General features: G+C 40.9%; 1 protein-coding gene across 5 annotated transcripts in view; it reads left to right on the top strand.

Moving 5' to 3' along the window:
• SYNE2 (spectrin repeat containing nuclear envelope protein 2) overlaps positions 1-12,523 on the top strand; it is a 221,984-nt gene that overhangs the window by 120,534 nt on the left and 88,927 nt on the right. For all 5 annotated transcript variants that reach the window (XM_029078794.2, XM_029078793.2, XM_029078792.2 and 2 more), the window contains exons 56-62: positions 423-578; positions 2,096-2,236; positions 6,536-6,718; positions 6,935-7,072; positions 9,504-9,689; positions 9,878-10,000; positions 12,066-12,248. In XM_029078794.2, the coding sequence (XP_028934627.1) occupies positions 423-578; positions 2,096-2,236; positions 6,536-6,718; positions 6,935-7,072; positions 9,504-9,689; positions 9,878-10,000; positions 12,066-12,248 (1,110 nt within the window). The remainder of the gene's footprint in view (positions 1-422; positions 579-2,095; positions 2,237-6,535; positions 6,719-6,934; positions 7,073-9,503; positions 9,690-9,877; positions 10,001-12,065; positions 12,249-12,523) is intronic.

The raw sequence follows: 12,523 nt of genomic DNA, 5'->3' as shown, positions 1-12,523 counted from the left end.
TTATGATAATACTAAGAGCAGTATATAGTGGCTACAAGTTAATCAAACTTTTAAAAAATGTCTGCTACTAGAAGGCTTTTGTATCAGGACTTCTACAGAGAGAAAGTTCTATCACAGCCCTTCAGTAGAACTTTGAATATTGTAGTGCCTATTTAGAACAGAGGCTTGGCACCATGACATGATATCAAATGTATTTCTTACAAATTGAAAGGTATAAACAGGTTTAATCAGTTGGCGTTGATAGTGAAGGGTATTGTCCTGCAGAATCTTTCACTTAAGCCATGAGGATGTGGTAGGAAGAGATCTTGAGTTTTGCAGTTAAATCTATCAGTCACTGGCATTTACTGCAACACAACAAAGTTGGGAGACACGTTCAAATTTTCAGTGTCCTGCTAATACCGAAACCCTCCTGATGTTTTAAGGAGATCCAGAGAATAATTACCAAAGAGAAGTTAACTCTTGAAAATATTATGGAAAAACTCCGTATCAAGTACTCTGAAATGTACTGCATCGTGCCTGCAGAAATAGAAACACAGGTGGAGGAATGCAAAAAAGCTTTGGAACGTGTCGAAGAGAAGGTAAGACAACTGTCTGGAATTTTATTCATTTATAGAATTTTTATTTTCTTTCAGTCATTTAAGAAGAAGCTGGATTTTCAATAAGGTATACAGTAATTGATTGTAACTAGTAATTTGGATTCTATTTTACTTTAGAGTTTTTTTAATTTAAAAATGCATTCATTTTCAAATAGCACAGGTTAGTCTTTATCTCTTCTGCTCTCAGGGTTTGTGCTTTTGCCACAAGCTCTTTTAAAGCATAAATCCTCATATAGTGAATATTCTGAAGTACCCTTTAGATTCTGAAATTTGTGAAAAGGCTTTTCCTACGACTCGCAGATTTGTACCTACAGGCAGAGTTCTTTTAATTTGAGGTGAAATGTTGTTCTGTCCATAACCATAATGACATGGGAAAAATGTTAGAGCAGGAAACCTTAAAGCAGGTAATTAAGAGGACAGTCCCCATAGGAAGAATGTTGTCTATGGAAGATGAGTCTCATAGTTTTCTGCAAAAAAGGCAGAAAACACACTAGCCCTTCTGAGTGGTGAATTTTTTTTATGTTTCCTGCACATGAGCATTATGTAATGGATAATGGTGAATAATGTCAAAATCTGTTTGGGTTGAAGTGACCACTATTTCTAAAAGCCGTAGGATATGTGCTACATAGGGAGATCAAAATTCATTCATTCAATCGTTTTTATTGAGTACCTGCTGTGTGCAGAGCGCTTACTGTACTAAGCACTTGGGAGAGTGCGGTATAACAGTAAACAGACACATTCCCTGCTCACAACGAGCTTACAGTCTAGAGGGGGAGACAGACATTAAGATAAATAAATTACAGAAGAAATAATAATTTGCACAAGGAAAACACCCGTTTAGAGTATTTGAAGTGAAGGATTTTTCAATATACTCATCCAGGGGAAGACCATTTTTTTCTGAAGAAAATCAATCAGAGAGAAAGTCACGCTGCTATATGTTTCTTTAGTTTTGTCAGAATGTCCTAGATGTTAAGCACTATATGTTTCCACACACCAACAAATTTGAGAATATTTTCTCTATCAAACCACCAATATTAGGGTAGGAAGACTTTTAGTCGGATTTTGAGATGTAGTTTAAGTTCAATAGGATTGAAACTGGTTTATGCATGTTCCTGGTTGAAATATGATGTAGATTTCAAGGAGGAAATAATTCTGGTGGGAATGTCTTTGTGAGGATCCAGACTGCCTCACTGGCCCAGGCTAGATGAATTCTGTTTACCTAATAGCATCAAAGCTGAACTGAGGATCATTTTTAATACCATCTTCAGACAGGATTTACACAGTGCAATAGTGGGACAGGTAAACTGTTGAGCTATGAACTAAGCCACATTGATGTATTTTTAATAGTCTATCCTCAGTGGGTAGAGATTAGGCTCAGAGACTTTGCTCAGCGGAAGGGCCTACTCCTTCGGAGCTGAGTGATCATAATACTGGAACTTGTGGCCAATCGGCAAGGACCCAGGAGTCTTATTTTTTCTTCCTCTTATTCTTTGTGGCAGGTTCGAAACAAAATCCTGGAAAGTTCACCACCCTTTATGATGAATAGAAAAATAGAAGACATTAACAATGGACTTCGGAATGCTGAAAAGATGTTGCAACAGAAAAGTAAGAACATTGAGGAAGCCCAAGAAGTTCAAAAGGTAATGCCCTCCCGTGTCCCTCACTCCTGAATTTAATGCCATGGTGGCAGTTGCCTCTCTTGTGTTGTTTTTCTAGACACTGCCAACAAACCCCCACTCACTGAAGAGCTGCTAGCACCCTCACTCACCTGGCACAGACAGACCCTAGAACAGATTCCTGGGCTTAATGCAACTATGTCAACTTCTTCATAGAGGTGATGACCAATCAGTCGGTCAGTGGTGTTTGTCGAGCACTTGCCATGTGCACAGCACTGTACTAAACACCTGGGAGCATATAATAAAATAGAATGGGTAGATACAATCCCTGCCCATAAGGAGCTTGCAGACTGGAAGGGGAAATAGACATTAAAATAAAGTTCAGATGCATATATGCATAGGTGCTGGGTGGGAGGGAAGTAAAAATCAAATTACATAAGGAATACGGACACAAATGTGTTGGCCATGAAGGGAGGGTAAAATCCCTCCTCCTACCCCCTCTTTTGCCCTCCCAACATTCCCAGCAGTCTCTCAAAAGGAGATTCCCCCCTCCTCTCAAAATCTACCCACTTCTCCTGCACCTCCAACTCCATCCTTTCGCATCAGATCAAAACACTTGCCCCCAACCCTCCTCATTCATTCATTCAATCATATTTATTGAGCGCTTACTGTGTGCAGAGCACTGTACTAAGCACTTGAAAAGTACAATTCGGCAACAGAGACAATTCCTACCCAGGAACGGGCTCACTGTCTAGCAGGGGGAGACAGACAACAAAACAAAACAAGTATACAGGCATCAATAGCATCAAAATAGATAAATAGAATTATAGATATATACACATCATTAATAAAATAGAATAATAATTATGTACAAATATACACAAGTGCTGACCTCCATCTTCAACTTTTAATTTTCCAAAGGCTTCTTCCCCACTACTTTCAAGCTCATATATCTTCATCCAAAAATATAAAATAAAACCCTCCCTTGACCCCATGGCAGACCACCCCTCTCCTCATCTTCAAAGTCTTATTAAAATTATATCTCAGAGTAGGCTGCTCTGACTAATCCATCACTTCCCCTACTCCATTTCTCTTCTATGTTGCCTATGCAAGTTGGATCTGTACCCTGTAAGCACTTTTTAGTCATGATATGCTCAACCCCACAGCACCAGTGTACAAATCCGAGTATGTCTACAAACTCTCTTGTATTGTACTCTCCCAAGCACTTAGTATAGTGCTCTGCACACAGTAAGCGCTCAGTAAATGCCATCAATTAATGGGACAGTAAGGGCTAATCAAAGTAGGCCTCTTGGAGGAGACATGATTTTAGTAGGGCTTTGATTGGGGGGAGAATGATGGTCTGTCGGTTAAGAAGAAGGATCTACTAACAGGGAGGAGGCAGAGAAGGGGTCATTGGTGAGAAAGACCATGCCGATGGAATTCTTTTTGTCATGGGGATGGTGAGGTGGCTCTTGAGGGCCAACTTATTGGCCTGCCAATGTGCAAGCTTTTCCTGAAAGGTTTTTCCATAAAAACAAAAGAAATGATGCTAGTTCCAAGACAGCCTTGAAGTAGAAATAATTCAACAGAATAGAAAAGAGTGAGTCCACTTTTAGGATATTAAGCAATAATTTTATTTCCTTTAGAACACTGGAGATGGCTCTGCATTAATCAATCATATTTACTGAATGCTTCCTGTGAGCATAACCCTGTACTAAATAAGCACTTGGTAGACTAACAATATAACAGTTGATAGACATGTTCCCTGCCCACAAGGAGCTTACGGTCTAGAGGGGGAGACATACATTAAAATAAAGTATGGATATGTACATACGTGCTTTGGGGCTGAGGGTGAGGTGAATCTTAATACTTAAGGTGTTCAAATCAATCAATAAGTAATATTTGATCTAATTACAAGGACAACACAGAAGGGAGAGGGAGTAGGGAAAGTAAGGGCTTAGATGGAAAAGACCCCTCGGAGGGAGTGTAACTTTAATATGGCTCTGAAGGTGAACGATGGACTGTCGGATATGAAGGAAGAGGGGGTTCCAGGCCAGAGGGAGGATGTGGGCAGAAGGAGGATGTGTGGTTGGCAGCAAGATAGATGAGATTGAGGCACAGTAAGTGGGCATTGGAGTAACAGAGTGAATGAGTTGGGTCGTAGTAGGAAATCAGAGAGATAAGGTAGGAAGGGGAGAACTGATTGAGTGCTTTAATCAGCAGTGTGGCTTTGTGGATAGAGCACGGGCCTGGGATTCAGAAGGACCTGGGGTCTAATCCTGGCACCACCACGTTTCTGCTGTTGGACCTTGGGCAAATCACTTCACTTCTCTGGCCCTCAGTTACTTCATCTGTAAAAGGGGGAAGTGAGCCCCATGTGAGACAAGGGATTGTATCCAGGCTGATTAACTTGTATCTTCCTCAGCTCTTAGAACAGTGCTTGGTACATAGCATGCTCTTAACAAGTACCATAATAATAATAAAGCCAATGGTGAGGAGTTTCTGTTTGATTTGGAGGTGGATGAGCAGCCATTTGAGATTTATGAGGTATGGGGAGATATGAACTGAAGAATTTTTTCAGGAAAATGATCTGGGCAGCAGAGTGAAGTATGGTCTGGAGTGGGGAGAGATAGGAGGTAGGGAGATCAGCAAGGAGGCTGTTAGTCAAGGTTAGTCAAGTCAAGATAGTCAAGTTAGTCAAGGTGGGATATAAATGCTTGGAACAGCAGAGTAGCGGTTTGGGTGGAAAGGAAAGGGTGAATTTTTAGTGATGTTGTGAACATAGAATCAACAGAATTTGGTGGCAGATTAAGTATGTGGGTTGAATGAGACATGAGTCAAGGATGATGCCAAGATAACAGAGTTGGGAGGCAGGGAGGATGGTGGTGCTGTCTACAGTAATGGGAATTCAGGGGTAGGACAGATTTGGTTGGGAAGATGAGAAGTTTTGTGGCGTATCTGCTTTCTTATATTTCTCTTGGCTTAAGCTACACCTGGGGTAAAATTGAAGCTAGAGTGAGTGAATGTGGGGCTTATTTTAGATTGAACCCTTTCCAGCTACTTCCTCAAGGAAGCGGTCATGCAGGCAGATGCATGGCCAAAGCACATTTGTGTCTGAGTTCTGGTAACCATTGACATCCCTTTGTTTGGTTCTGGCAATCTTGAACTTGATTGGCTTTAAAGAATACCTAGTACACCCTGACTTTTCTCTTGTTAATCTTACCAAGTTGAACTAATTCAGTCCTAACTTTGTATTTGGGCATTTGGTTCAGCCATGATCTCTGGGGTCTCCAATAGAACTCTCAACCACGTTCCGGTGGGAGTTTTTAATCTTATATCTGCCTTGGAAAATATTGAACATAGGCTGGACAAAAATTTTAGCTCTAGTTGGTGGTCTGCTGATGATCAGTCCCCAACTTTGATCTCCTGAGTAATGTCTCATTGGAGTATAACAACATCCCAAGTGAAATTAAACCAGAAGCCACCTTGATCACCTATGTATTTATTTATAAGATCCCTGAGCACTTGTGCAGACATTTGTAATGAATTGTACAATCAGTTATTTTGTCTGATTCCATTATTTGCAAATATTTGTATATCTTCTGTTTAGAGTGTATGTTCCTAGGGGCAGGAAATATTTGAGAAACAGCATGGGCTTGGGAGTCAGAGGTTGTGGGTTCTAATCCCAGCTCCTCCACTTGTCAGCTGTGTGACTTTAGGCAAGACATTTCTTTGTGCCTCAGTTGTCTCATCTGTAAAATGGGGATTAAGATTGTGAGCCCTACGTGGGACAATCTGATTACCTTGTATCTCCCCCAGTGCTTAGAACAGTGCTTGGCACATAGCACTTAACACATACCATCATTATTATCTCCCTTGGTTCCACTGTACTTTTTTCTAAGTACTTAGCCCAGTACCATGCATCCTTGCAAGTACCTTGCACTTGTTTCATTCATTCATTCATTCATTCAATAGTATTTATTGAGCGCTTACTATGTGCAGAGCATTGTACTAAGCACTTGGGATGAACAAGTCGGCAACAGATAGAGACAGTCCCTGCCGTTTGACGGGCTTACAGTCTAATCGGGGGAGATTGTACCTTGAGTGCTCAGTAAATACCTTTACCTCCACCTCTCAGCTGTGCTAGAGCCTATCACAGTGAAAATGAGTTAAGCTATAATAATAGATTTCAAAAATCAGAGTTTACCTGCTTGCACTACAAGTGTCAAACAGCCTATTCTATGTGAAAATCAGATATTATTGGCTGGATAGTCTCTCTTAAAGGCTGATCTTCTATCTTAAATTGATCTTTGATTTTCTCAGAAAATCTGGGATGAACTGGACCTCTGGCACTCCAAACTAAATGAACTGGATTCAGAAGTTCAGGATCTAGTTGAACAGGACCCAGGCCAAGCCCAAGAATGGATGGATAACTTAATGGTTCCACGTCAGCAATACCAACAAGTGTCACAAAGAGCAGAATATAGGACTTCCCAGCTGAATAAGGTGAGATCAGTGAATTCAAAGAATTTTAAAGTGAATCATTTAGAAAATAAAGTCTTCTGCTCATAAATCAATTTTGCTTTCATTTCTGAAATAGATGAATCCATTTCTTATATTTAATTAGTGTATCACTTGAATCATGTGACTAATCTCTAATTTGTGGTTATGCTGCTGTAATTGGAGCATGCTGTATTTTGAATAGAAATATTCTTTTGACAGGCCACTCTTAAAATGGAGGAATATAATGAACTTTTGAAGGGCACTGAGATTTGGATTGATAAAACCAGTTGTTTGCTGGCAGACCCTGTGGATTACGATTCTTCAAAGGCCCTAAGTCAGCATGCTACTAAACTTCAAGTAAGTCTTCCTGAATTGTAGAGTCTGAATAAAGTATGAACAGTGGTATATTTTGAGTGCTTACTGTGTGTAGAACACTGTACTAAGCACTTGAGAGAGAAGAATATAACAGAGTTGATGGACACGTTCCATGCCCTTAACAAGCTTACAGTCTAGAGGGGTGAATCTGAGTGTTCTCGTTTCTTTCTGTACAAACGAAATCCAGACCATGCTGGGGTTCTACCATTCTCTCTTTCCCATTTCTTACCATCACTGTTAACTCACAGTTGGCTTCAAGGCTGTCCACCATCTGGCCCACCTTATCTACCTGCTCTCGTCACCTGCTATTCCTCAACTCGCTGGCTTTGTTCCTCCAATGCCAACCTTCTAGTTGTACCTTGCTCTCAACTCTCCTGACTCCATCCCCTCACTCACTTCTCCCGACATGGAATTCCCTCTCTTCTGCATCAAGATCCCCTCCTCCTCCAAGTGTTTTCTGATTCATTTCCTAGCTCCCTCTACCATATCACCCCTTCAGCCAATCTACCACTTATGAACTTATTTCCACCCTCATTGTCACTCATGAGAAGCAGCACGGACTAGTGGATAGAGCATGAGCCTGGGAGGCAGGAGGACCTGAGTTCTAAGGATTTGAGTTAAAGATAGAAGTGAAAAATGTGATCTCTTCTCTCGAGGTGCTTACAGCCCACTAGAGAAGGACAGCAGACATGGATGAATATACACTAATTATAGGAAGGAGTAAGTGTAAATAATAAAAACAAGACCAGACCAGCCCCCAGACCCTCTCATGACATAGCAGAGGGAATCAAGGCTGGGAAACCTGGTGTCAGTGTCAATCCTTGGTGTGTCCTGGTTGGCCAAACCCAGTGAGCTAACCTCTAAGAAATTCTCCCCAACTAATCTGGCTCTGTAAGGGGCCCGGACAATCTATGTAAGGTACCTCCTTACCTGACTCTGTTCAGCTCTGACTAGTAAGTGATGGAAAGAAGGAAGCCAGGCATTACCTGTGTCTTGTGGAAATGGTAATAGACTTAAAACCTGGAGGAGAGGATTGCCCCTCCTTTTGGGAATCAAAAAGATCCCAACTCTTAGCAATGCCACAAAGTTGGCAGGACCCGAGGGACCAAAAGCAAGGAACTCTTTTTCTGCAGTTGAATATAGAGTACACTCCTTACTGAGTCCAGCCAAGTGAGAGACAGAAGTATACTTGTCCTTTCTCGGTTACTGTAGGAATTCTCCTTTCATTCCTTTTCTTTATTTTATAGTCTACCCCTTTCTCACTCCTCCCTGTACCTCCACTGGACCTAATCAGTCCATTGTCTTCTGTAAGAAAAAAATGGGAAAACGTATGAAATGTTCTCATATTGTCTCTAAATAGGCCTGAGGCATAATTTCATCTTCATATGTGTTCAGATTTCAGTCATTTCAATCAATAGTATTTATTAAGTGCTTACTATGTGCAGAGCACTGTACTATGCACTTGGGAAAGTAAAATACAATAGAATTAGCAGACCTGTTCTCTGCCTAAAATGAATTTACAATCTAGAAGATGAAAGATAAAGTCAGAGGGTGAGTTTTTGTTTAGAGAATGAACTGTCCTTTCACAGTTCCTGATTGCTAGAGTTTTGAAGCTCTCTTTTATTTCTTGATGTTTTTCATTTTCTTGTCCACACATTTACTTCCTTTTTCTCCCTTAATCTGCAGTTCATGCTACATAATTATCATAATAATAATAGCATTGGTTAAGCACTTACTATGTGCCAAGCACTGTTCTAAGCTCTGGGTTAAATACGAGGTAATCAGCTTGTCCCACATGGGGCTCGCAGTCTTAATCCCCATTCTATATATGAGGTAACTGAGGCACAGAGAAGTTAAGTGGCTTGCCAAAGGTCACACAGCAGACAAATGGCAGAACCTGAATTAGAACCTATGTCCTCTGAATCCCAAACCTGTGCCCTTTCCACTAAGCTACTTACTTTCATCTCTCTCTTCTGGATGATTTCATCCTCTTCTCTTTGGCCCCATCATTTCCTCAGGATTTTCCATGTTGTCCTTACTTGTCATTTGCCAATCCCTCTTCAGTTGAGTTTTAGAATGGAGCAGAGAGTGACCCTTGTCCCTCTGGCACCTGAATGCTGCCAAATCATTGAGTTCATGGACCTCTGGCAGGATATGTGGAGTCTTCTCCTGAGCTGCCTGGACACAGGCCACTGGGTCTCTGTAGACACATGATCCCCTTCAGGTTGAAGGAAGCTTCTAAGGACTTGAAGGACTTGGGGAGGGCAAACTGAAGGAGAGAAGGAAGAACTCCAGGACAAGGCGGTATTTGGACATGCAAAAGCATTATTTGATCTATTGTTTTTGACCTGTTCCTTTAGCAGCTTTCACTGTCTTGATGCTGCTCTTTTTACTCCCTATTACCGTTTTCTAGATGGCCTTAGAAGATTCGGAACAAAAGCAAAATCTCCTACATTCCATTTACTCAGAACTGGAACAGTTGTCAGTCATCCTGGAAACAAAGGACGTAGCACAACTGCCAAACCAATTAAGTGATCAAGTATCAACTTTACAGCAGGAGATAATGGGAAGACTTCCTCAACTCCAAGATATGGCAGATGTAAGGTGTTTTGAATTGCGGGGATTCAATTTATATTTGTTTGAACAAAATTCAATAATAACGTTTTATTAAAAATGCAGTCTCCTTGAAGATGAATCAGATTAGTAATAATTCATGCTGCTTATTCATAACTGCAGTATGAAATAACAGTGGGTTAGCATTTATTAGTGCTTTTATTTTAACCATAGGAGGTCACTGCGATTGAACTGGAAGTGAAATCAATGGAGAAAAAGTTTGCAAAAATTAAAAGTATCCTGCTTTCAAAAGATATATTTGATTTTTCTCCCAAAGAACATCTCAAACATGGGGAGGTAAGTGGGAATTATTACTAATGAAAATATTTGCCACAAAAACTATTTGTATTTTTGCTGGGTTTTTCAAATAACTATTTTTAAAGGTTTATAAACTGTAAAGTAAAACATTCTACAGAGAGGCTGATTTTGAGGTGGTAGCTGTAAACCAGTGGGGCAATCAGGGGCCGGCGGAGAGAGGGGGAGAATGTAGGTGAAGGTTTGTATTTCTAGGATTTCTATAGTCCTCACAACCACAGGGCAATAATTCCAAGATTATAAAGCTAACTCTTTCTATCCCAGAGTAGTACTTACCATAAATCTCCAGTATTATTGGATTTTGCTTGATACTCTTTTTGCTTTTTAAGTGAAACTAGTCCATGCTGAATTCTCCATAAAGGAATGTGGGTTCCCAGATGGTTGTGTGGTCCTTTGGCAATACTAGTCAGAAGTTTGAGAAACTTAGCACTGGAATGTCTTGATGCTTGCAAAAATGGGGCATTCTGGGAAATCACCAGGTCATGGAGTGCCAGCTGCCATCACATGAGCATATGCCAGTCTCCAGAAGCCTTTGAACTCCACTTGTCAGATTTGAGCCAATGCCAGGAGTGGCCTCACAGATCCTTTGGGCCCCCTGAGCTTGTTGCGGGTTCCCCTCCCCCTCCAAAATAGCTGAGTGAAGCCTGGACCAGTCCAACCTTATGGGTCCAGGCTTAGTCCAGGCCACTGGGAACTTCACTTCTATTGAGCACTTACTATGTGCAGAGCACTGTACTAGGCACTTGGGAGAGTACCATATAACAATATAATAGAGTTGGTAGGCACATTCCCTGCCTACAACGAGCTTACGGTTTAGAGGAGAGAGACAGACATTAATATAAATAAATGCTACTTTCCCACATCCAAGTACAAACCAGATTGACTGGGCTGGGCTGATGTTGCACCCCCATATAGATGTTAGCTTAACATCTGATCTCTTTTCTGGTTTTAAAGACAAAGCAGTGGTGGTGGTGGTGGTGGTTGTTTTTCTACAGTATACCTTATTCTCCTGAACCACAGGAGCTGCATTCTTACAAAACTCCAGGCTAAGGCAAAGTCGCAGTAGTCCTCACCATGTCTGACGCGGTGCACAGTTTCCTTTGATGCCACACACCTCCCTGGGGCCAAGTAGGCTTGTGTTGCCAGAAGAACGTTTGCTCGTTCTCTAACAGCATTCTTGCCAAAGCGCATAGTGAAAACACCCTCTAATTTTCTGCTAAATTTCAGATCAGGCCCAAGATTCTGCTACAACCCAAGTGGGGATCCCGCTTTTTCTGTCTTCAGTGTGGCAATAGTGTCTTTTTCTATTTACATTTTAAAGTTTCTAAGTTTCTTCCATATTTTTGGGAGATTATTCCATCATCTAACACCCAGAAAGGTCCTGGATATTCTTCAGCCCCATGCTCTCTCTTCTAGTTTTATTCACTTTCTCTCTGCTAACTAGTTTTCCTTATCTCCGTGTTTTTCATATTTCAAATATTTGGGGTTACAGTATCCTGATACTTGCCCTCCTTTGTGACCATCAAAATAAATTACTTCTAGTAATTTCCCTAGTAAATTAATCCCTCCATTCTCTTGGCCATCTTTATCCCTTGACTTTAAACGCTCATTAGTTTAGCTATATTTCACTTCCACCAAATTGGGCAATGTTGAACATGATAGTTCAGGTACATCCTAGTTAATCCCCCATGTCACAGTAACTGAGATATCATGGGCACATAAGGAAATTGGATTTTTCAGAAGAATATGAATGGTTTGCTTCTCTCTCCTAGCACACAAATCAATATCAGTTTTAGACTGTGCCAATTCTGAGAACAAGAATGTGCAAGTGCTTAATTATAGTGGGACTTGGGCTCATTCGTCCTTGGAGCGGCTATATCAGACATTCTTACTGAATCTCTGGTAACAGCCCTGGGAATAGAAGCCAAGGAAAAGCCCTCATGTGAATCCTGGAGAAAGCACTGGCAATGCTGTTTTTCTTTGAGTTTTATACCTCTTTAATGTCTTGTTTTCCTTGCTTTGGACCTTATTTATCTTACTAATTTAGGTAATACTTGACAACATACACCCCATGAAGAAGACTATTGGTGAGATAAAATCCTATGGGACTATTGTGAAATTTCCTGGTGCAGGAACAAAACCTCTGCCAGTGTTTGAAAGAACAAACCAGCTTCTGCAAGATGTAAAGGTATTGGAAAAAGTGACCCAAGAGCAAAACGAACAGCTGAAGGTGAGCAGTTTATTCCTGATGCCAGCAGATCCTGGGAAAAGTTTCAGTGTTCACTCTTCAGGGAATAATTCAGATGCAGTAGATTGTAAACTCCTGCTTGGCAAGATTCATGTCTACCTACTCTGTTATACCCTCCCAAACACTTAGTACAGGGTTCTGCCCACAGTAAGCACTCAATAAATGCCATTATTTAATTTTTGCAATAGCATTTACCCATTCCCAAGTCTCTGCCAGTTTAGATTACACAGAAAGAGTGTTTGAAAATCATTTTTCTC

This window comes from Ornithorhynchus anatinus, chromosome 14, assembly GCF_004115215.2.
Source record: "Ornithorhynchus anatinus isolate Pmale09 chromosome 14, mOrnAna1.pri.v4, whole genome shotgun sequence".
Lineage (NCBI taxonomy): Eukaryota > Metazoa > Chordata > Mammalia > Monotremata > Ornithorhynchidae > Ornithorhynchus > Ornithorhynchus anatinus.
Note: the sequence above shows the minus strand (reverse complement) of the source record. Positions and strands in the feature narration are given on the sequence as shown.